The sequence below is a fragment of the Vidua macroura genome, chromosome 6 (genome assembly GCF_024509145.1).
Source record: "Vidua macroura isolate BioBank_ID:100142 chromosome 6, ASM2450914v1, whole genome shotgun sequence".
NCBI lineage: Eukaryota > Metazoa > Chordata > Aves > Passeriformes > Viduidae > Vidua > Vidua macroura.
The window spans coordinates 23447974-23471916 of record NC_071576.1 but is presented as its reverse complement, the minus strand read 5'-3'; the positions used below and the strand labels follow the sequence as shown (position 1 = coordinate 23471916).

At 48.1% G+C, this 23943-nt stretch overlaps 1 protein-coding gene across 2 annotated transcripts; it reads left to right on the top strand.

Annotated features, from left to right (window-relative positions):
- The first annotated feature begins 425 nt into the window (after positions 1 to 425).
- On the top strand, positions 426 to 23675 carry VSX2 (visual system homeobox 2). 2 transcript variants are annotated; one of them, XM_053980393.1, is made up of 5 exons: positions 426 to 1010; positions 2189 to 2273; positions 5088 to 5211; positions 20837 to 21017; positions 21988 to 23675. In XM_053980393.1, the coding sequence occupies exons 1-5, from the start codon at positions 572 to 574 to the stop codon at positions 22317 to 22319; spliced, it is 1161 nt and encodes a 386-aa protein (XP_053836368.1). In that variant the 5' UTR covers positions 426 to 571; the 3' UTR covers positions 22320 to 23675. The 2 variants fall into 2 exon arrangements, with proteins under 2 accessions (XP_053836368.1, XP_053836367.1); XM_053980392.1 differs by having other exon boundaries at positions 21925 to 23675.
- Positions 23676 to 23943: the final 268 nt, after the last annotated feature.

The following is a 23943-nucleotide window of genomic DNA, read 5'->3' as shown; positions in this document are numbered from 1 at the left end:
GGCATGAAGCCGAATGCTTCTCCAAAGCTTCCAGCTCAATATTATTAAGGAACATTGCTCAGTTTTAATTCTTAGCTTACCTCCGTGGGCCCTAATTTCTCTTCTGACCTCTTATTTATCTCAGAATATGGGATGAGCAAAAAAGCCAGAGAGCCCGTGGTTTCCCTACATGTAAGTCTTGCACATCTCTCCTCCAGGGCCGGTGCCCCACGCCGTTCGTGTTTATGAAAGCAGGGATGCCTCCATCCCTCCCTCCCTCCCTTCCTAACCCCACCTCCCCAGCACGGCTGGAGGCGAAGCGGGGCCGGGGCCTACGGGGCCGAGCCGGCCCTTCTTTGCGCAGGGGCGGGCGGCAGCCCCAGTCCGCTGGCGGGCACCGGCCCCAGCCCGCCGAGTAGCGGCCCCGCCGCCGCCGGTGCCGGCTTTTTGGCATCCCTAATCGCGGCTGGCCCCTGTGATTGGCTGCGCGGCTCTGACCCCGCTCGGGCTCCCGGCTGGGCGGATAAAAGGGGCCTGAGCCGGGGGCTCCCAGGCATTCCCGGAGCGGGCACCAGGGACCGCTGGCCGCAGCATGACGGGCAAAGCGGGCGCGGCGCTGGCCCCCAGCCTGCCCGGCAAGCCCAAGCCCGACGGCGCGGCCGCCGCCCCCGCCGCCCCGCCACTGCCTCCGCCGCCCCCCGCCGCTGGGGTCAAGTCCAACTCTGGGCCCACCCCTCCCCGCTGCACCGGCTTCGGCATCCAGGAGATCCTGGGTTTGAACAAGGAGCCGCCGTCGCACCCTCGGGCCGCCCTGGACTCTCTGCCTGCCGGGCACCTGCTGGCGGCCCGCTCCGTACTCACTCCCGCCGGGGTGGGCGGCGTGGGCATGGGGCTGCTGGGGGCCAGCGGCATCCCCGGCTTTTACACCCAGCCCACCTTCCTAGAGGTGCTCTCCGACCCCCAGAGCGTCCACCTGCAGCCCCTGGCCCGGGCCCCCGGGCAGCTGGACAGCAGCCAGACGGCCAGCTCAGGTAGGCACGTCCCCGGCCCCCGGGGACCCGCTGCGCCCCACCAGCACCGTCGCCCGCACCCAGCAGCCGCCCGCACCCGGTGTCCCGGCGGGAGGCCACTTGCTCGGCGGTGGAAGGGAGATTTCGTTTCGATCCCGAGAATGAGGAGAAGCGCGGGCAGGACCATGTTTTTCCCCGTCCGGGGCGGCGGCCGCGGTTTGATGGCGTGGCCCCGAGCGCCCGGCCTAGGGATGCGCAGATCCCCGTCGGAGCGGCCCCCGCGACCCCGTGTTGCCGGATAATTAGGGGTCTTTCAGCATCCTTTTCCTAGACGGCAGCAGCCTCCCACAACTCTGCCTACAGGCCTCGTTCCGCGGCCGCTTCGGGTCCCCCCAGAGCTGCAGGCAGCAGCGCCGGACCCTGGCTCCGGGGGCAATTCCCGGCCTCCCTCCGCCAGCGGCTCCCGTCCCGGGCCATGCCCGTCGCCCCTGCCCGCAGCACGGCCCGCCGAGCAGCACGGGGCCGGGCCCGGGCAGGTGGCGCGGCGCCGCAGGCAGGAGTGAGACTGGAGCGCGCATCGAAATACGGGACCCCGATCCGTCCTCCGGTTGCTCCTTCGGGGCAAAGGCGGCGGCGTCCTGCCCTTAACACCCCCGGGCCGTGGCATCCCTGGGGAGCCGGGGGCCGCGGATAGGCAGCAGCTCCTCCCGGGGCTTGTTTTTGCTGGTAGCTCCATAAACCTCAATTTCTCCCTCCCCGCTCCGGTGTTTCTGGGGCGCAGTCTGGAATCCCCGGGCTGGGGCAGGCGGTCGCGGTTGCCCGGCCGCGGAGCGGGGGCTGCAGCTTTCCCGTTTTCCTACGGTTTGGTTGAGCACGCCAGGCTCTGCGTTTTAGCAGCGAGGCAACAGCAGCCTCAACAAACGACTCTGGTGGAGAGAGACGAGAGCTAAAGCCCGGTCCCGGCCCGGAGCCTTCCCTGGCTGGGGCGTATCGCCCCGAGCTGCCCGCGCCGGCTGGGGAGCGGCGCTGGTGCCGCGCTGGAGGGAGCAGCCGGCGTCGGGCCCCGTCCGCGGCGCGATCGCAACGAAATCTTCGGCCAGAGCCGGCGCAGGGAGCGCAGCCGGCGGGCCTGGCCCTACCCAGGAGGACTCTGGTGGGGAGCAAACCCCAGCCCACAGCCGCTGCCTGTCTTTCCGCAGATTCCGAGGATGTCTCCTCCAGCGACCGAAAAATGTCCAAATCCTCCCTAAATCAGAGCAAGAAACGAAAGAAGAGGCGGCACAGGTAAGACAGCGGCGGCCACCCCGCCAGCTCCCGTCGCTTCAGTCCCCAGGGAACCGGCCACCGGCGAGCCCTGCCGCCCCGGCGGGGACGGCCCGCTCCGGCCTGGAGCAAAATATTCTCTGCACCGGCCGCCGGAGCGCCCCGGCGCCCCTGCGGCTTCTCCAGTGGGTCATTCCCTTGATTCTTTCTCCCCGTCCAAAAGAAATCGAATATCGGGACGTGCCTATAGGGAGTGGGGGATTCGACCGCAGGTGTAATTTTATTTAATTTTTTCTGGCTGCGGATCCAGGTATCCCGAGTCGCAATCCTGTGCAGCCCATGAGCTGCGGTGGAATGCGGATCATCGGTGTTTGGAAGGGAAAATCATCAACCTGTCAGAAATAATAAAAGCCGTTTTCAGCTCCACATACAGCAATCTTAATACTGGCTGTCACGAAAACAGAATTCCTATAAATAATTTAAATATTTTATTACGTAAAAATAAATATTTTGCCAATAGATTAAATAGTTGGGAATCAGAGACAGCCTGCAAAGAAGCTGAAGAAGGCTGGGAAACTGTTTAAGGAAACGAAAATCCACTTTGGGATTTGGTTTCCTATACGCACGGTCAGGGTAATAGACTTTGCCTGACTTCTCCCACAGTTAAAATGGAGTTGGTTTGTTTGCGCTTTGGAAACAGAAACGAAAAATCCCGTGCCGGGTTTTGGCATTGCTGTGGCCAGAGCGCCAGGACAAAGGAAGGCCAAACACCATCCACTGAGGGTGATTTAGGAATAATTAAATCAATCCTGCCTCGATGCAGGAAAGGTGGATTAAAAGACGCTCCAGTGAAAGCTTAGCAGGATGCGGGGTGGAAGGAGACCGACTATCTCAGGAGACATCCTGCTATGTGTGCAACAGGAGGCTCGGTCCGGAGGGCTGCTTTCAAAAGCCGGGCCCCCTCCCCAGGCAAATGTTCCCAGTTTGGGTGCTCTGGAGTAAGTACGAGTTCATTTTCTTTGCACCCCAGACGGGGATGCGTGATAACACAGCTGGGTCTGGTATACAGGTCCCGATCTGGATAAGAGATAGGAAACGAAATTCAGATTTGTTTTGTTTTCAGTTCTAGATAGAAACAGACCTGCAACTTTGTCTGTAGTTGAATATTCTGTTGTAAACAGTTAAGACCTCTAATTGTACCAATGAAGGGGTGGAAGATGACTGACCAATAGCCTGCAAATAGCTGCAGGATAGAAACACCAAAGGGGCAGTGGATTGTGAATTGCAAAAGGGACGGGCACGAGCTAAAAAGGGAAAACTTCAGCTGAATGTCAGCAAAACCCTCACGCCGGTGAGCCTGGACAGGCTTCTGCGCTCTTGTGGTAAGAATATGGAGGGGAATGCTTGAAATCTAAACTGGATGAAAATTGAAATAATTTTTCCTGTGGTCGCAGAAAGAGAAAATACATGATTCAGTGTGTCTCTGCTGTCCCTAGAGTTCACAGATTTGTCAGAGTTGAAGAAAAACTGTTTGAAAAGAGAATGGATTTAAGAGTGAATTTAAAGAAGGGTCTGATTGCAGGCAGGTCCTTTGCATTTGCATCCTGCTTTTGTTAGTATTATTATCATCGATCTGGTGGAATACTTTTCATTTTGTATAGAGGAGGATATTTCTGATATTTTCTGTTTATGCTCTCTGGAACTTAAGGGCTTTTCTGAAATTTGGATGTATTTTAGAAAAAGACTCTTATTTCCTCTTTCCTTCTGGGAGATACATGGTTTTTAGATTGATGGTAAATTTACACATTTACTTTGCACAAGGGCTGCAATTCGTTGTTGGGTTGAGGATTGTTTTATTTTGGTTTGTTTTTTTGGTTGAGGTTTTTTGTTTGACTTGGCTTTTTGGTTTTTTTTTGTTTGGTTTTTGTTTGGGGTTGGGGTTTTTTGTTTGTTTGTTGTTTGGGGTTGTTTTTTTTTTTTGCCATTGCAGTATTTTTAACTTTTATCAAAAATTGTGCTTTCTGTACTGGAGGAGTTGAAGGGTGGGAGTTTTAACCCTCAGGGAGTGGAAGTGGTCTGAGAATTCTCATCTGCAAGGGAAGGGCTTTCATCTGTCTCTGCTTTCCAGCTGCTGATTTTTCAGTGTGGTTGTCCCAAACTTGAGAAGTGGCTGCACGGAGGCAGGATGGGCTGCTGCCTGCCCAGGGTGGTCCAGGAGGATTTCTAAAGGATAATGGGGTAATGCAAACTGGCAGGGAGCAGCTAATGAGATATTGGAGTGGAAGCAGCCATGGTAAAGGTAGAGGAAGGGAGCTGGTCCCGACTCTCACGGGGAAGAACTGGTGAAAAGTGGTGGGTTAAGGTGGAGAAAACATTTGGACAATTCATCCAAAGACTGAGACTCAAGGTGAAGGATTATTTGCTCATGGAGATTGAAGGGGCTAAGGACCAACAGCTGGGAAAGGGCTCAGCACCTCTCCAGACAGGGTGCTGAGGAGATGCTGCTTCATCTCAGTGTAATGATCCTCAAAGAGGCGGCAGAGTCTAAGACCAGCTGCCATCACTGCGGGTGCTTGCTGCTGGGGAGGCATTGTCTCAAGAGGCAAGTCCCTGAAAGGGAAGGTGATTTGTAACTGTTAAAAATGCTGCCTTCTGGCATTTTCTGGTTCTCCTTTCACCCTGGCACTTGACCTTTTGTGCACAGTAACACAGGAGGTGGGGAAAAGCTATGTATTAGCCGGTTACCCAGGTTTCACTGTTTTGTGTCCATTTCTCTGACTCTTCATCATCTTTGCTGCTTCTTGTGTTTTGATCAAAGAGTTTTACTCCCCTCAGGACAATCTTCACATCCTATCAACTGGAGGAGCTGGAAAAAGCCTTCAATGAGGCCCACTATCCTGACGTATATGCTAGAGAGATGTTGGCCATGAAAACAGAGTTGCCAGAAGACAGGATACAGGTAACCATTCCTCTTGGACCCCCTTATTGTGCTGCTCTCAGCCATGTTCATCCCTCCACGAAGAAAAGGTAGAGGCATGGGAAGGCTGACATTTTTCTGAATAAATTTCCCCAGGCTTTCCACTCTCCTGCTTTTGATGGCAGACAGATCAGATATTCTTAGCAGATTTGTATTTGGTGTTTGTATGTCAACATGTGCTGTGCGTGGTGTGTTGTACCAGCAATTTGGGGGATGTGTAACAGAGGGGATCTTAAATCAGAGAAGGACAACAGGCATGCAAAATAAGATGACAGCGTTTCAAGGTCTTGGTAAAAGCAAGAAGAGAGCCTCCCGGAGACCATGTCTGGGTAGGCATTGCTGAAGGGAAAGAGCTCATCTCTGTTCCTTTGGCCACAGAAGGATGCACAGGGATGGTGTGGGCAGCTAGGAGAGCTGTGGGTAGGATGCAGTGTGGGAATGATGGGTGAGTCCCAGCGAGATATTTGCACCATGTCTGCACTTTGACTGTATTTGCCTCCTCAAGTGACGTTTCCCTGAAAGTTTCTGGGGATAATTTTTTGAGGTTTTTTGTTTTTGTGGGTTTTTTTTTGTGTTTTTTTTTTTTTTTTTTTTTGTGTGTGTGTTTTTTTTTTTTTTTTTGTTTTGTTTTGTTTGTTTTTTTTTTGTTTTTTTTGTTTTTTTTTAATCTGTTAAATTTTATTAAGGTAACAGCTTTTAACATTAAGGTTTTAGCTGCATGTCAGTCCTGTTGTGCTACTGTGAGGAGGTAGAACAAGAGGGTGTGGAATATCACTGCTGTGTGGTGAATCCTCCAGCAGGAAGGAGCAGCCTGAGCTGCAGGGCTGGGCCAGGCTAGGCCAGGACCAGCCTTTGGTATGCATTACAGCCAGAAAGCTGGAGAAGACTTAACAACTGTTGTTTACAGTGTGGGAGGCACACTGGACAGAGTTAACATGATGTTCAAAAGGATGAGCTCCAGCAGCTTCTTTTGCCCCAGTTTACTCCATCAGGTTTCTACACAAGGCACAAGATTGTAATGGCCAAGCCTTGAGCAGGTGGAGTTCTGGTCTGGCTGGAAGTGAACCTGTCCTGGTTCTCCACACAGTGGCAGTGGCTGGCCTCTGGGACTGGTGCATTGTAGCTTCTACAAGAGACGTTGTTCATTGTGCCATGTAGTGTTGGGAAGGTCCTTGTTTCCCTGGTTCCTCCTTGTGTTCATCCCTCATGCATGCCCAGCACGCACCAAGGCGTGTCTTGAGCTTCTGCTCTTTCTTTGCTGAAGAGATGGCCCAGGAGGCTGCTCCCTTGTGGGTTTGGAAGGTAGCTCAGAGGGCACTTAGCAGGATAACTCTGATGCTGGAAGCTGTTGAGGTATGACCCTGTGGAGGGACAGGAAGATCCTCCAAAACAAAAGTGTAGCCTTTTTTCCCTCTTTCCTGAGCTCCCCTCACCACCCTTATTCTTGTTCTCAATCCAAAATGACATTTTTATAAAAGCAACTCATGTTTCTTATCCCATTGACCTGGTAGGACTCCTGCTGATCTAACAGCTTGTAGATAACCTGTGTGCTTACAGGATTTCCACCAGTCCTTAGAAATAACAGCACACCATCTCAAATCCTACCTGATGCATTAGGATTTTGCTCTGAGAAACAAGCCCTGATGCTTTGCCTTTAGAAGAGTGAAGTGGATGGATGGTCACTTCTCCTCTTGTGATCCTGTAGGATATCAGGTCAAGAGAGAAGAGAGTGTTGGGAGTTTATTGTTGTTCACAGCCACAATTTGGTGTTGGGCTGGAAAGAAGATCCTTTGATTTCCCATAAAAGACCTTTTCAAGGAAGAGGTTCATCTGGTGGCACAGTGTATGTTGAATTCCAGAGGCCCCGTTTCTCTGGCCAGAGCTGAGAGCATTCACTCTGTGTGGAGTGAGATGTTGTGGCAGACAGTGTAGAGCTGACACAGCTTATAAGGCTTCAGCACCTGGAACATGCTTCTAGTGCTGTTCTAACTGATTTGGAAGTGAAATAGTGTCGCCGTTGAGGCAGGACGGGAACAGAATGACTCCAATATCAGAAGGCAAGAAAGAACTCTTGCTTTATTTCAAATGCACCGCTCTATTCATAGGGAGCATCGTGCAGACTAATTTCATTGGTCTTAGAGTAAAAACATCTCACACCATTGGTGCGCTCTGAATGACGCACAGTGGCAGAACCTATCAATAAACAATGTGAACAACAAGAGAGATAGAGAATTATTTACATTCCTTTCCAGCTGTCTCCCAGGTGCAGTCTGGTAGAAATGTCTCTCTTTCTCTCTGACTGAACTGAGAATACCCATAAAATAGCAGGTAAAGTATCTTAGCTGTCACTGACTGGTCTGCCCTGTTATTCTGCAGCTGGCTAATGAACAACTGCCTACTCTTCCTGTATTGCAGCTTTTAAACCTAGGAGGGCTCCTTACTGTGACCCCTCTGCTCTTGAGATCAGGTTAAACTTGGACAGCAGAAGCACCCCAATGTATGGCTGTTCTGAACATTAGGTGTAACTAATGGCATGTGTATTCCAGAAAAAAGTGATTGTGAATAACAGCTTTGCTGATCATGAAAGAGGAAATAATGAGAAACAACAAAATTTCACCTTGCCAGGGTGAGCATCAGGCTCACAGAGGAGTCCTGAGCACCACAGTTCTTTCCAATAGGTCAGCAATCAATTGTCCCTTACCATGCATTCTATGAAATCTCCTTGTCCATATTTTTTGTGTGTGACAAGCCATGGCAAGGTGATTCCCAACTCTGATCAAACTTCTTGATATTTTACCTCATATTCCTTTTCAACTTTGGGCCTTTTTGTTACGAGCCTAATTCTTACCCCTTGGTTATAAAGTTCACGCTCTTTAAATAAATATAAGATATTTCTTCTCCTGGCTGTCACTTTTCATTTTCATCATTGCTTAAGTAAGTTGCAAAGATCTTTCCTTAAATCATCTTTCATAAATCACATGCTCATCTCTTAATCCTGTGGTTGTTCTTATATGAAGCCCATCCTGTCTGTCAGCCTTCCTGGAGATAAGGGACCACATGCCTACAGCTGCATGCTGGGTGTGTTCACACCAGTTCAGCTGGACTTACGGTCCTTTGCAGAAATAGTCTTGGATTAGCAGTTGCTTGCTTCCTTATTTATTTCTATTTATATAATTCAGTCACTTCAGACTTCTTTTAGACAGATTTTATTTTATGCTCAGAATTTTCCCTTCAGTGTTCTGGGTTTCATATGAAATCTTGTTAACTTTGGCTAACAAGCATAATAACAGCCCAACCAGCTCTGACAGTGGCAAGAGTTGGATGATACACAGGGCAGCTATCTAGTGATACTGAGTACTTTGTCAGTCTCCTGGGATTTTGAATACATATAAATATCTTAATATCCCATGGCAAGAAGTTCTGCAGCAGAACTGCCTGAGTGCAGTAGATCTTGCTTTGAATCTCTTAGCATCATTTAATGCCCCTTGGAAGAGACAGCTTACAATGAATCTTTACTCCCATCTTCATAATATTTATAATTCCACATCATTGCATTTTTTTCCTTGCATGAGTTTTCAGCTACCTGAGGGAGCTCTATAGTTTTGCATTTTCATTGTAGCTTTTGGTTCCTCTCATCTTTCAGCAAAGCTTTATCCCTCCTGTAGGTCATTAATGAAAGTGTTTTCTGATATTGTTGTCAGCATCACATGTTGTGGACTTCTACAGCATTTCATGTGGTTTCCCACTGGATCCTCACCAAAGACTGATATCTAGCCCTTATTTTCATTCATGGAATTATTTCTCAGGAGGTATTAGTCAAAGAGAAAGTAAATCACCTATGAAATTTGATGTGAAAGTGAAATTCAAAGAGGGCAATTGAAAGAGTGATATATAGGAACTATTTGCAGATAAAGCCTTCAGCAGAACACTACAAATAGCCATCAGAGGCCAAGAAAGTTACTGGTTTAAGAGAACATTGAATACAGAAAAAAAAATTCAAACTCTCCATTTAAAGAGGATATGAAAGTGTATTTTTTTTCCAAGGCAGACACACACTGTGTGTGTCTTACTCCCACACTGAGCTGGCTGCTCCTGGAAGGAAAATGAGCATCCTCCCATTGGGCGGCATGGGAAAATATTTTTTTTTCATGGTGAGATACTATGCGCAAGTCAGATCAGATGTCATTGTGGCCATTTTGCAGGATACTTGAAAAAGACCACATTAATCAATGTATTTGAAAGAATATTCATAGGAGTTGAAGTGCCAGTATTGAAAAAAACCCAGACTGTTCTTTAATATCCAAGAGAGGTAAGTAGATTCCTGTGGGAAACTATATCCTTAATAAGTATTATGAAGTATTAAAAATATCCTGAGGCTGACAAATACCGCAACATCTGACTTAAATTGCTGTTTCTCATAACAAATCTCTTAAGTGTAATGTGTAGATTTTAGATAAGTTATCCCTATTGAATTTATTAATATGTAACAGTTCCAAACTTTAAACTGAGTAGTTACAATATAAAAGTTCAGTAACAGTTTGATTTAGGGATTATTGAAATGATTGTGTATGTTTGTCCTTAAAGTATGTCTCCTACTGATCAAACAAATCAATTAATCAGTATTTCAAAAAAATAAGATCCTGACTGCTATTGTAGGGACATTAGAGTCACCTTTTAAGGGAAGTAATCAATTAAAAAAGGTAATAAAACTGCTAAAAATTGTCAGTTCTTGTTCTTAAAAGATTGCATGGTAATTATTGGATGACAATTTTTGGGACAAATAAAATTGCTCACATAAGCAAAAGGAATCCCAAGAAGAGGCTGGTGCTGCATGTGGAGTGGGGATTGTCTGTGCATCCAGCAAGCTTTGTCAGGCAGCTAAGAGGCCAATTTTGGCTAAAAACAAACAAGGTCAATTAAATCTCTCATTGAAAAAGCATTGGTTTAGTTATCAGATTAACACATTTCAGTATCACGGTGAAGCCCTTTAGGAGTTGAACAGGGATGGAGGAATCAGGAGGAGTAATCACTTAGAGGAAAGCAAGTACCAAGAGTATTTTGCAAGGACAGAGGCTTACCTTCCTTCAGTTTTGCAAAAAGGTTCTCTGTTTAGAGATGAACATAATTTGACAAGGCCTGAGGAACCTGTACTGCACTGAGTGCGAGCTCAGGAGTGAGCCCCAGAGTCCCCTCAAGAAACATGATAGAAAGCATGAAGAAAAAATTAGTTTTATGCAGCTGTAGGAGCCCTGGCTTCTCCCTCTCCCTCTCCTGCTAGATTTTCCTGCTTGTTGCAGAGTGCTGAGGTGTAGTCTGAATCCCAAGGTGTAAGTATGGAGTGCTGTGATTGCTCCATGCAGTTGGTGACCTTTCCTGAACGTGTGCCTGGAATGGCCACCAAAGCATTACTTAGTTCTGCGGGAAGTGGTGGTTGTGGATTTTCTAAGCTTATCACTATCACTCTAAGAAGTGAGGACCTGTCTGCTTTTGTTAAAATTTTGGGTGATTCTCACACATAGAACAGAGAAAAGCCAGTGAGTTCTGACTGGTGTCTCTATACAGCACATTCACAGGGACCATGTAGCTGGAAGGAAATTGCCACAGTGGTTAGAGTTGTTGGAGGTAGATTACCAAGGTGAAGGACAAGCCAAAAGTGTTGCTGTTGTGTGAGCCAACCATTTCAAAACATATATGTTTTAAGAGCCCTGCAAGCAGTTAATCATGAAATAAGAGTTGAGCAGCTAGTGCTGGCTACCTTTGGCAATGATTCGTGAGCACTGGGCAAGCCATGACTCTCTGATACCAGATAACTGTCGTAAACTTCCCCTATGCTTCTAGAAATGTAGAAAGTATACAAGTGAGAGTAATAAAACTAATCAAACTTAGTGGCTTACTGAGAATATTATTATGAGTTTTTCTCATGGCATATGGTGCATCTCTGCCTCCATGTCTTTAATTGGTATGTTAGGAGTTCATCCACTTTTCTGCCTCTTCAATAACATGCTTGTTTAGTTGATCTAAATTCATATTCATTTCCATTTTTCAATTAAGAGTTGTTTAATTTGGCCCTTTCTCTAATGGATTGTTTTCATTACCCTTTATCTATGGCCTGTTTTCAGCCCATGTGCTAGAACTTCGTTTACAAGTTAATTACCAGAGCTGCAAACAGAGGGGCTGGGTGATGGGCAAGAGCAGGGGCCCAGGCAAGCCTTTCCAAAGGGATTCTTGTCTGAAAAGTCTTACACTACATGCTTTTGGACACAGAAAGAAAATGTGGTAGGAGAAAAGAAGGAAAATGGAGGGCTGGGAATGACACTTCAGCTTAATGGAGTGGGGGCTCTCCTGCTTGTTGCTAGACCATGCAGATTGCCTGCTTATCTTGTGGGATTTTACCCTGCTACAGCTGGGGCTGTTAGGTGCAGTTTTAAAAGGTCTTTTTGGTGGAGAGGTGAAGGTATAGAGTTATGAATATTTTCTTTACCCAGGTACTGCTTTATCCCTCTATGTTCAGTCCCTGAGTTGCTTTAGCCACTGATCCATTTTCTAAATGAGACAGAAAAACAAATAAAACCAAACTTGCCTCTTCTTGCCTTCTGCTCTGTTCTTGTAAGATGTTTATGGCTGTCCCAGGATAAGGGACTGGAAATTTGATGTGCTTCTCCAAAGAACTAGGAGGGAAACAGGGCCCTTTACAGTGACTCTGCTTGTTCTCTCCATTGTTTGGAGACACTATCAGCAAGGATCTGACACCTTCAAGCATTGGGTCACAATTGGGTCACAAGCATTGAGTTCCCTGTGAGAGGAAAGACAGGTGGGCAACAAAATATGCTGAAGCCCATTTCTGTGGAGTGCCTTGGTAAAAGTTTTCCCCATCATGTCCAAGAGAATTAGGAATGGCTCTGCAGGCATGATACCAGGCTGGGACAACTCTTCCCTGCATTCACCCCCTCATTTTTTTAACAACAGTAGTTTAAGGTTAACACTTCTCTGAGTTAGCTTAGGCTTGCAGTTCCTCGATCACTTTAGCTCTTCTGAAAATACTATCCCAAATCCCTGTGCTGGGAACACTTCTATTCACTTCTTCACTTAATGTTGAACTTTCTTTTCTCTCTTCTGATACCACTGCAGTTTTTCACATCTGATTTTTAAAAATAATTGGTCATCCCAACAATTTCAGTAGTTAATTCCTCTCCAGCCTTATGATGCCTGGCAGAGGGAGCTGCTGATGGTTGTGTTCATGTTTTCCTTTAATGACTCTTTATTACAAAGTTTTCCTCCTTTCCTGACTTTGAATAGAGATTTTTCTAACAGTTCAATAACACAGGCACTTTAGACACTCAGTTAATTTACTCTCCCCTTTATTTCTTAATGGATCTATTTCTCTCTGTAGTGTTTTTCTTTTACCCTGATAGATCTCAACATGTTCTTCTGATTCTTCTCTGGAAGCACAAACCTGCTCTCTTTTTCATTGCCCTTCTCTGTGGGTGTTCTGTGAGCCAGGTTTTGCCCAGGCACTGTAGAGCAGTCCAGTCCTCAGCAGACATACCAAGAACCTCAGTCTCCACATGCATGAGGCCGACAGGTCCTTCTGAGGAGCAGAAAAGAGGAACTGAGCTCTGAAACAAACTGTTTCTACAGTATATTACAACAAATATGCCTTCCAGAGGGCGCTTTATTGGAGGCTGTGAAAAAGCATTAGGCGCTCCTCTGTCTACCCTGAGCATTACTGTCCTGGGAGCAGCAGTGAGAGGTGTGCAGTTTAGGACCTGCCTGGTGTGAGAAGTACATTTGCTCCCTACTTTCTCTCTCAGCAGGTATCTGGTAGGCTCCCAAATGTCTGAGCAAAGCCACATAGTTATTAGAACTTTCAGCTGCAGCTTTCTCTTTAAAAATGTAGCAGGGGAATGCAAGCCAAGCGTTGCTTGTAGCTGGTCGCCTTTCTGTGAGTTACATAAATGCTCATGCCATGCATGTTGCACATTCATAAACATTGGGGTTATGTCCCTTCCCTGGTGTAGAAGTAACCTAGTGACTGACTCATGCCTGGCTGTTGTAGCTGACCTGCTGCAATGTGGATAAGCAGCAGCACCTTGCCAGGCTGGGTTAGCTGGTACCTGTGTTGTTCAAGCAGGCCAGCACAGACAGGCTGCCCACCCATGCCTCTGGAAGCTCTGGTTCACCTGCAGCTTTGGGATCCACATGGCAGCATACTTTCTCACCGTGCTATCCTTTCCCTTCTAAAGACACTGCTTGGCTCATCCAGAGGGAGGGCTGAACTGTGAGTGTTGTTGAGAAAAAAATTCTTGGAAGGATCTAGCCATCCCATCCATGTGGGCATGCATGATGAATAGCTGTGCCAGACACTGCTCATAGCCAGATGTGCCAGTGATGTCCATTCCAAGACAACTTGCTTTATATCTATCACATCTTTCTGATATCTCTGGGTCCCTTCACAGTATTCCAACTCAGAGTGCCCCATCACTGTCACTACAACAACTGCCTTTTGTTATTTCACTGGATCAACTTCTTCAGCTTATATGATGACCATGACTGAGATCAAGGCTCAGTGTCTAAGTGACAGCTAAGGGAGATACCTGGGACTGTGCTGGTGAGCTCAGATGTGCTGTCCTGTTGTGAGCAGCATTCTCTGCCAGCCTGCGTGTCACCAGTTCTGCAGGTCACACACCATCAGCTGTGCTGTGCCTGAGCTGGTGGTGTCGGCTGCAGGCGTCAGCAGCACAGCAGCAGCAGCCAGGGCCCAGAGCATCAGCTTTCTGCAGCTGGAAGATGTCATGTGAAAACCCCTGGAGTTGTGAATTACCCAAGTGAGGTTAAGGGTACACAGAGCTGAGGAACAAGTAGAGCCAGGAGCAGACACGTGGTAGGAGTAGAGTGCTGAAGGCTCACCCAAGCTGGTGCATGGAAACTGATTACATCTTACAGCATTTTATAAAATGTCATGTTTGTGTAGATATCTTCCAGCTAATACTTCAATGCTTCAAGTGTGCAGTGCATTGGTAAGCATGTGCTGTACTCCTTGGGGACTTTGCAGACTGTCCCCATGCGTGTAAAGTTTGAGCCTTATCTCAGGGACCAGTGGGCACCAGTAGTACTGCAGACACCATCTCTTGCTGGTGCACAGCCTCTGGTGCCTTTGTGTTTTTCTGAAGAAGGTCAAAGAGCACCTTTGCCCTTTGCTCAGTGTCTACTCATGAAGGGCAGGGCACCAGGGAGCTGATGCTGGCATGCAGGGGGCAGTCCCAGAGCACAGGCAGTGCTCCACAGCCTCAGAAGAATGCTGGCATCACATGGTCTGATTTCAGGGCCCATTGAAAGGCATCATGAAGGGGATGTGACATTTCTCCTCTGACTGTCCTGACTCACCTTCTCTAGCATGAAAGTGATACTGTGGTATGTCCCTGCATGACTACAGAGTGCATTACTTACAGATGTTTATGAAGATCTATGTAAGGTTTCCTCTGTGCTAGAGGACCTGCAGAGCAGTGTTGGTGGGGGAAAAGAAGGCAAAATGAAATAATTCAAGCAGGATAGCAGCTTGGTTAATGGAGTCAGTTACTGTGATCCTTTAAAGGATGGATGTGCAGAATCACCGTTTGTGACAATGATAGATGTCTCCCTGGGTTTCTGTGGATTAGGATGATGACTGCACTCTTGTCAGTTCTCTTGTGACTATCATGCATCTATGACCCTGATGTTTTTATTGTTTTTCACTCAGCATGTTAGGAAAAGAGGAATCTGGGTGTTGATCTGCCAGGTCCCAGCATAGGGGAGCCTATTCTTCATTGTCAGCTAAGCTACTGGTCAGTTGGAATCACAGTGTGGCCGTGATGAAGTCAATGTCTCAGAGATGCATTTGCTGTGCAGATGTGATGCACAGACTGAGTGTGTGCTGAACCACTGATCTCCCTATACTGACCCTGCACATCGTGTGCACACTTGTTTTTCTTTGGGGAAGATGGGATCCCTGCAGCAAATGAAGGTCTTTGCTTTTGAAAGGTTACAGGAAGTGAAAAAACATCTTGCCACATGAGGCCAGGTGAAAACCCCAGATTTACCAAGGGAACACAGTTTAAGACATGTTTCCTGGTGAAGTGGGATTTTATAGCTTTGGTTGCATAAGTCAGATAAATTGCAACAAACAATTATTCATGACTCATGTAGTGTTTTCAAGAGCAGGATTCAGAGACAGGACTAGCCTGCAGGACTGGTGGCATGGTAATATCATGTACATTTTTGCTGGGTTCCCATTAAGCCGGTATTCAATGAGTGCCCTGTTATTCTTTTAGCTTAGAGGAGACCCAAGCATGATGTACCATCATGTCTTCACTCAAGAGGGATGAGCACTGTCTCACAACTCATCTTGTATCTCTGATTGGACCTGTTAGCCAAGTGGGTTGGACACAACTCCAGCTTTTATCAGAAGGGCTCTTACAGGAACAGCCCTTTCTAAAGTGAGTTCAGCAAGCTCTTTCCCAGTGTTTAGCAAGAAGAGGGATGATGAGTCCTTTGATCAGCCATGCAGCCCATGTGCAACCTTTACTGCTCTCATTTAACTTCATCACCACTTTACACCTGCCATAGAAAGTGATGTCACCATAAACAGTACCAATAACTTTGACGTTACATTTGAAAAGACGGCAATAAACTGTTTCCAGGCTTACACAAGTGGTGCAGTCTCCACCAGCAGTCAGGAAGCTTTTCTGTAGTGATTGCTAAAACGGAGGGATTTGAGGAAGCCCCAGGGCACTGTCAGACCTCATGCTCTCATGGCAGTCGGTTATACAGCCCCAGTACTCATGGGTATGGGTGGGGACATGTTCCAAGCAAGATATGAGGCCATTCTTTGCAGTGTTCACATCTTCAGATTGAACCCAGCCAGGGCTACAGGTCCTGTCTGATATGAGGATAAGTACATCACTGTTTTATCAGTGGAGTTTTAATTTTGACCACTATCATTAAGTCTAGGGTTGGAGAGGGAGGAGGTAGAAAGGGAGAGGTGTATTTGTCAGGAGAAAGTGGGTACTGAGATAGCAACAGGGCCCCAGACATGGAGGGCAGCTGGAGATGTTGGCTCGACCCCCCAAGGTGCTTCAAGTGGGGGAGTGACAGACAAAGAACATACACCTGCCTGTCCATGTGCTGGGGAGACGGTCTCAGCGTGACTCTGGGCGTCTTGGGATTTTGCCCCTTACTTTAGGTGCTGTTTTGCCAACAGCTGTGTGCAGCTGTTCCCTGCAGCCTGGCAAACGCATGCGCTGGAGTGTCTGTGTGTCCGTGTCCGTGTGTCCGCAGGTGCGGACGTGCATCTGCCTGTGGCCATCTAGTGGACACTCAGCTCTTGCTGCTCTGGGCTGGGACCGGCTTGTGCTCCACAAACCACGCTCCTTGAAATGCCCCTGTTGGAATGTTATATCAAAGGCAGGATGAGACATTTGTTGAAACAAAATTTCACAATTATCAAGCCTGGAATTTTCCTTTAATAGATGAGGAGTGCTTGGGCAGGGAAAATATATATTTTTTTAGTAGTAATAAGAAAAAAAAAATCCAATATAAATTCTCCTGTCTTTTTGGCCTAGCTTGGAAAGTAGCTGCCAAGAAAATGAGCGTTACCAGTGGAAAATTTTAGGTTGAAAAAAACCAAAAACAATACACAGGAATACCACAGATGTTTTAAAATATCCCTTCACTAATTCAGGTTTCTGAATTATGGCTAACCTCAGGGAGATTTCTCTCTTCAGCAGACAATGTTCCAGGCACTGATTTGGTAAACAAACTAATATGATGAATGTGGATAACAAGGATGTGTCAAGTCTTATGTCCCCTTGCAAAATGAGAGATTTCTCCTCCTACAATTTGCTCTTCTGCATCATCAATAATCTGAAGAAGTATCTGTTGTCATTTGTAATTCAGAAGAGGAAACTGTTGAGATTATCCTTGCCAGTCTTGACTCCAAAATTCCCACTCCAAAACCTTTGCAACCCTATAGTCAAGTACAGAGTGCCTGAACTTTTATTCCTTTGGGCAGTGGGCACTGGAGGTGAGTATTAGGTGATTATTAAAGTTAGAAACATTCCCACTTTTTGCAATACTGCAAGACAAACCTGTCCACTTTTCTCTGTTGTCCATTTTTGGAGAATAGGCTTCCTGGAACAAGCTTACCAGATTTCACAAAGGGTGTTTGTATGAAAACAGAGGTGTGAAACTTTATGGGGTGTAATACATTGGTCCAAAAGACATCTCTGCTCATCACATCATGACAGCTTTGCACAAATATGTGACATGCTTCAGTCTAAAATTAATCAGAAGGTTTCACCACTGCCCATGAGATGTGGAAGCAGAAGCACAGTCTTTTCACCATACCCTGGGCTGTGCAACAGAGAACCAGATGAAAATAAGTGAGAAGGAAGGTGAAGGATACAGAGCAATGTCAGTAAAGCATTTCACAAAGCTGAGCCAATCCACAGGGTGGGAAGAGGCAAGAGGAAACGTGGACAAACCTAGACATTGTTTGAAGCAGACCAAATCTTACAAAGTCACAGGAAGGTGTAGAGTAGATGTCTCAAAGCAAGGACAATAAGCAGCCAAAGAATACCAAAACCACAAGAGATGTGTAAGGTGAGTAGAGCGTAAGGGAGAAACCCTCTCCAGGAAAAGTGAGGTGCCAGTAATAAATAACTGCATATTTGGATGTTGTGACTGATGTACCAACACAGCTGAAAATACCTCTGAATTACTAAAATCACCGTGTGATTCAGCTCAGAACCAAGGCGTGTGAAAATTTTGGTAACACATCCATACATTTGAAGAAATCACTAAGATCTTCTCGTAAATGAAAGCCCCACTGATGGAGCCATCTGAATGAGGATAGAGTCATGAAAACAGGACAAAGGGGGCAAACCTGCTGATTTGAAATGGCATAAGGGCTGCCAGTGCCATGGTGGAGTTCGTCATTCAATGTTCCTCAGAATGAGCTTGTGACAGAGATGCTTGACTGGGACCTGATCCCAGCAACACACAGTATTGAGCACCATTGGTTTCACTTCATTTCATGCCTCAGATGAAGATATGGTTCCTAGTATTAAAGCTAGATGGTCAATCTTCCCGAGTTCTGTTCTGCTAAACATTCTGGGATTTCAAATTTTCATTTCTTCTAAGCAAAACCAAGAGGAAATTCCCATCAAATGACAAAAATTGGTTTTGGAAATCTCAGAATGATCTTACTGAGATGTTGATGCAATTTTGATTTTCTCATTTGGCTTTAAAGCATAGATTTTGCATGTCTTAGGCAGCTGAGATTAAAATGTGGCATTCAGAAGAAAGCTATAGATAATTTTGATTACACTTCCACTGGCTGGGCACAGTTTTTCCTGTGTGATTGAATCAGCATTTTTTGATTGAAGATTTTCTACTAGCTCTGGGCTGCCAGCTGGCAAAGCTTCTGCTGCCTCCAGTATTTGCGTAACACTGCCATGGGAAAGTGGATGCTCCGGGGTAGCAGGTTTAGTGGCAGTGGGCAGTGCTGGGGCAGGCTGAGACCCAGCCAGGGAAAAGGAAGAGGAGCATGAGGCAGGCAGGAATATGATAGTGGCATCAGGGTAGGAGGGAAGAGAAAGGGCAAGTGGTAAAAGCATCAGTAAAGAGGCGCCTGCGGCTCTGCAGCCTGTGCTCTGGGAATGGGAGGATTGCTTGACCTGGAGTGAGACCCTCTGCCAGCATCCTCCGGACTGCACAGCCAAGCAAACCCATGGTTCACACAGGCATGGAGGAGAGGGTGAAGAGAGGCAGCTCTGCATTCCTGAGGGTCTTTGCTTAGGCCCTGGAGGATTTGCAACCCTCCCCGGTCCAGGGGTTACAGATCTCGGCAGTATGGAAGTGTAAATTACACTGTTTATCATGCAGAGGAGGTGACATGTGGTGAAACAGCCTCCTTCCTCTGCCTGGTAAAATCCTCTCTGACATGCACAGAGTGTCTTCTGCTGGGAGAAGCTGGGATCACAGCCAGTGGGACCACCACCCCACCCATTCCACAGAGCTGTCTGGGGGAGCAGGCTGGCTGGGCTCCTGATAGTTGTCATCAGTGCTAGTAACACACAGCTCTGTCCCTGCCATAAGGTTTCAGTGCTGGGCAGTTCTCCTCTGCACAGGTAGAAGAGATGATATTACCTTGCCACCTGAGACCAGGACATCAATCTGTGGCATCAGTCTTATGGTCCCCATGGCAGAGCTGGGGGACTGGCACAGACCCCCAGTGCTCCCCACTGCAGCTTGAGCTCCCCCACAGCTACGAGCAGTGGGACAAGAGAGGGTTAAACTGTCAGCTCTGTAATGTTAAACAGGTGTCAAAGGCACCTCCATATATCTGCAGATTGAAATCAAATTCTTTGCAGTATAAAAAGATAAATTACCCAGGCGATTCCCGCCTCATCCCACTCATCAGGCCAGCGCCAGACGGCAAGCAATTTTTTTTTTTAATGTGCTAACGACCTAATCAAGCAATCAAGTCGGAGAAGATTGCGGAGTGACCCCGAGCATCCATCTGCCAGTGAGACCCCGACATTCATTTCCATTCTGCCGTGTACTTTCCGGGAAAGGGAGGGAAAAAAATAGAAAAGAAAAAAAATCCCAAACAAATTAACACCCAATTTTCTGTGAGTCTAATTAGTTAAATGAGGAGGTGTTTGGGGTGTCCACGGGGAGGGAGGGACTGCCTCTCGGAGAGGGGCCTGGTAACTCCATGGCATTAATTAGCGCAGGTCAATGGCGTGGTTCCCTGGGGACCAGCTGCTTTAATTTCCCGTGATATTTCAGTGCCTGAGGCCCATCGATTCAAACTGAAATTAACTTATTTTTCAATCAGGCCTGGGCTGCCCCTGGGGCTGACTCTTCCTTTGCCTCCTTCTGAATAGACCTCAAGCAATTTTTCATCTAAAGCTGATGCCTCTGCTCGGGGGGAGAAGGGAGGGGAGCCGGGGAGGGAGGAGGGTGAGGGAGACAAGAGGAATGGAAATCGGAGAGAAAGCACTAATAGATTTCTGCGAGTATCACCCCCTCCCTGCCATTGCTGCCTGCCTCTCTGCTCACTGCCCCCCAGGTCACAGCTCAGAGATTATTCTGCCAATTTTCTGAGAAGATGAGGGGTTTTTCAAACTGGGAATTCAGGGCAAAGTGCACAGAGCAGCTTCCCCCTTCTTTCGAGCATCCGCCCTTATCCCAGCCCTCCCTGCAGGCACCACTGCCTGCAGCCCTGTACCGCTGCTCAGACACACAGCAAATAATAAAAGAAAATCCCAGGCACGACAGCCAAAAACCACTAGAAAAAAGACATTGCAATGGCAAATTAATTACATCCTGTGGAGAGGGATGGGATCTGCTTTCACACTTGGCCCTCTCCACTCCTTCAGGGGAGGGAGGAAGAGATACCCAATGTCAGTTGCATGGGGGAAGAGGTTGTATTGCCTTTGGGATAAGCATCCACCCATCAGCTTTCATCATGCTGCAGAAGTACATGCATGTTCCCACGTGGGAAGGGGCCTGGCTTGCCTTCTCCATGCACAAAAACCATGTTCCTCCTTGTTGCTCGCTCCAGGTTTGGTTCCAGAACCGCCGGGCCAAATGGCGGAAGAGGGAGAAGTGCTGGGGCAGGAGCAGTGTGATGGCTGAGTATGGGCTCTACGGTGCCATGGTGCGTCACTCCATCCCGCTGCCTGAATCCATCCTCAAGTCTGCCAAGGATGGCATCATGGAGTCCTGTGCCCCTTGGCTCCTGGGTAAGAGAGCAGCCAACTTCCTGGGGCATGGCAAAAGGGTATGCAAGACAGGGGGATGCAAGGAAGAAATCAGAGTCATGTTGAAAATAGGTGAAGGGCAGCAGGGCAAGGTCCCCCCATCCTGCCACTCTCGATGCCTCCATCTGCCAACGACCCTTGTCAATAGGCTTTGACTACTCATCCCAAATTCCTGCTGGACTTTGGATCATGACCTGCAGAATCTGGCTGGGACAAAAATTTGCCCACATGTTCAGGCTGGTGCTAACCTTCCCTTCCCATGGCTCAAGCGTATTTCATGCCCAGCTCTGGAGCAGGGGCTCCAATCCTTGCCCAAGGCAGGAGGTCATCCCAGTCTCACTCATCCAGCCCTGTGATGCTGGATGGGGTGCTAGGACTCCCAAATGCTCTGTCTTTGCCCAAGTTTCACTTGGTTTTCTGTGCAAACATGGAGGTAGCAGCTACCCTGTCACACTCCTGCTTTTTGCTTCCCTCTTTCTGATCTTCCAGGCTGGTTCTGTCCCAAAACTAGTATCTGGCACCTTGACAATGGGCTGTTCTGTCCTTCTGTCTGTGTGAAATGGAGAGAGGCAGAAGGGTGGTTGTGGTTTGATACAAAAATAGAAATAGCCCTCCTAATGAGGGATCTCCCTCCCCAGCCTCGGTGAAGCTCAGGCAGCTATGCTGCTGTCTGCGACCCTCATCTCCATGCAGGAACAAGTTAGCTTCAGGTTCACAGAGAGAAATGAAGGGGAGAATAATTATAGACCTTTGGGACCAGCCACAGTCCACAGATGCTGGGCTGCCCTTGTGCGGGGACCAGAGCGAGTGGCTCACCATGACTGCTGTGTGAAGCAAGGGTTTCTGCTTTTCCTTAATTCTGGCCTCTCTTTATCTTTGCTGTTTTCAGTTCAAGATGGCTTTCCCATGCCCAGGCGCTTTTCTAAACCCGAATACCAACAATTCTTTTTAGGGATGCACAAAAAGTCTCTGGAGGCAGCGGCTGAGGCGGGGAGGAAGACAGAGGTGGAGCGCCAGGCCCTGCCCAAGCTTGACAAAGGTGAAAAAGAAGAAAGGGGTCCTGATCCCAAAACCACCATTTCCCAGGAGGAACTGAGAGAAAACAGCATTGCTGCCCTCAGGGCCAAAGCTCAGGAGCACAGCACCAAAGTCCTGGGGACCATTGCCGGGGACACCCCAGCCCCAGGCAGGAAGCCGGAGACAGGGGAGGAGGCGGCAGTGGCAGAGGATGAGAGACAGACAGAGAAGTTGAACTCATCGCAGAAGGAGGAGAAGTTGATCTAGGGGGAACAGAGGTGGCAGAAGCCAGCCCCGACAGACACTGTGTCCTCTGGGGACCATGTTCCCCCTTGGACTGCCAGGTGTCCCTGGCCACCCCTGCCAGGGAGAGGGGCCCTGGTCTCTGTGTTTGGGGCTGCCTGGCAGGGGTGCCCACTGCCTGCTCCCTTTGAACATAGCCCTGCCCCTTGCTTCCTCACCCCCCACCCCTTCCTTTTGGGGGACCGGGAAGTGTCACATCATCACTGCCACCAATGACACTAAGGTTCTGGTTCCTTCAGCCTCACGACTGGCTCTGGGGCTTTCTCCTTCTGCTGCAGCCCCAAACCCCATTTGCCGTCCTGAAGCAAACCTATTCCCTGCTGCCGTGCCTCTCCTTGGTGCACATCTCTGCCCAGTGCTGCCCAGGCCCCTTCCCCTGGTGCCCTGTCCCACCGTGGCCCAGGCGGACACGCCACCTTCTGGTGGCCATCGCCTCTGCCTGTGGCCCAGGCTGCAGCAGGACAAGCCCATGGCAGTGCTTGCATGAAATATGACCATCCATCTAGGGTGGTTTGCACCTTCCGCCCATCTTTCCCTGCTCAGCACTAAGGTCTGCTGGGAAGGGACTGCAGCTTAAGAGCAGTTATGTTTTGCCTCTCTTTGGCAGGGAGAGGCAGGTTTAGCCTACAGGCACAACACCCGGGTCCCACCTGGCGCCCTGAGCTGACCCCAGCCCACTTCACTGGCTCCTGCAGGGCTGGGTCTGACTCTGCCCTAAACACCAAAACCCTACACCCCTGCAGAGGGGATGAATGGTGAATTTATTTATTGAATACATTATTCCAGGTGAGACAACACGATCCACCTAATGTATTCATTGAATTAAATTTGTCCAGAGCACCCTCTGAGTGTTAAAGGGAATGACAGCCATGCACATCCACCCTGATACACCCTGTAACGTGTACATACATCCCATAGGAGCACGTGCAGACCCACACGGCCAAACTCACTCCATGGTACCATCACCTTCCCATTGCAGTAAAACACTATTCCCCCTCCGAAAGCTGTAGGACAGTGACTTTCAGGTGACCCTTTCTGTCCTGATTTCAGCTGTGAGCACCCTTTCCCCAGAGCTACTGTTTTTCTTCCATCAAAGGTTAAGCCCAGTCATCTAACCCTGTTTGTCTTTGTCCCCCGATCGTTTGACGTGTTAGATGATAGCCCATGGAGTGTAAATAATGTATATACAGTGAAAAAATAATTCAGTATTGAGGTGTTTGAGATATGGACCTGTAACAACTTCTAGTCATCCAGCATCTGTGATTTATGTGCCATTTTCTGTAAAGATATGAAGAAGAATAAAACTAAACAGGAATACTGTGTATGAGTCCACTCACCAATGTTCAAGGAGGGCGAGTTCAGCCAAAGCTGAGAGGGAGCTGGATGCCATGCTGTAGCCAGAGACAGGTAAGAGATCCAAAGCAGCCCAGAGGTCTGCACTGTCCTCCCCAGTGAGGCATGGAAGAGATGGGGCTTGGGTCTCTCTCTGCAGTGAAATACAAAACTGAAAGGGGCGTGCTTGTACTTGGAGCAGCAGTTACAGCATACAACTGGTTAAAGAACAAATCACCTCAGCATCCAGAGCAGC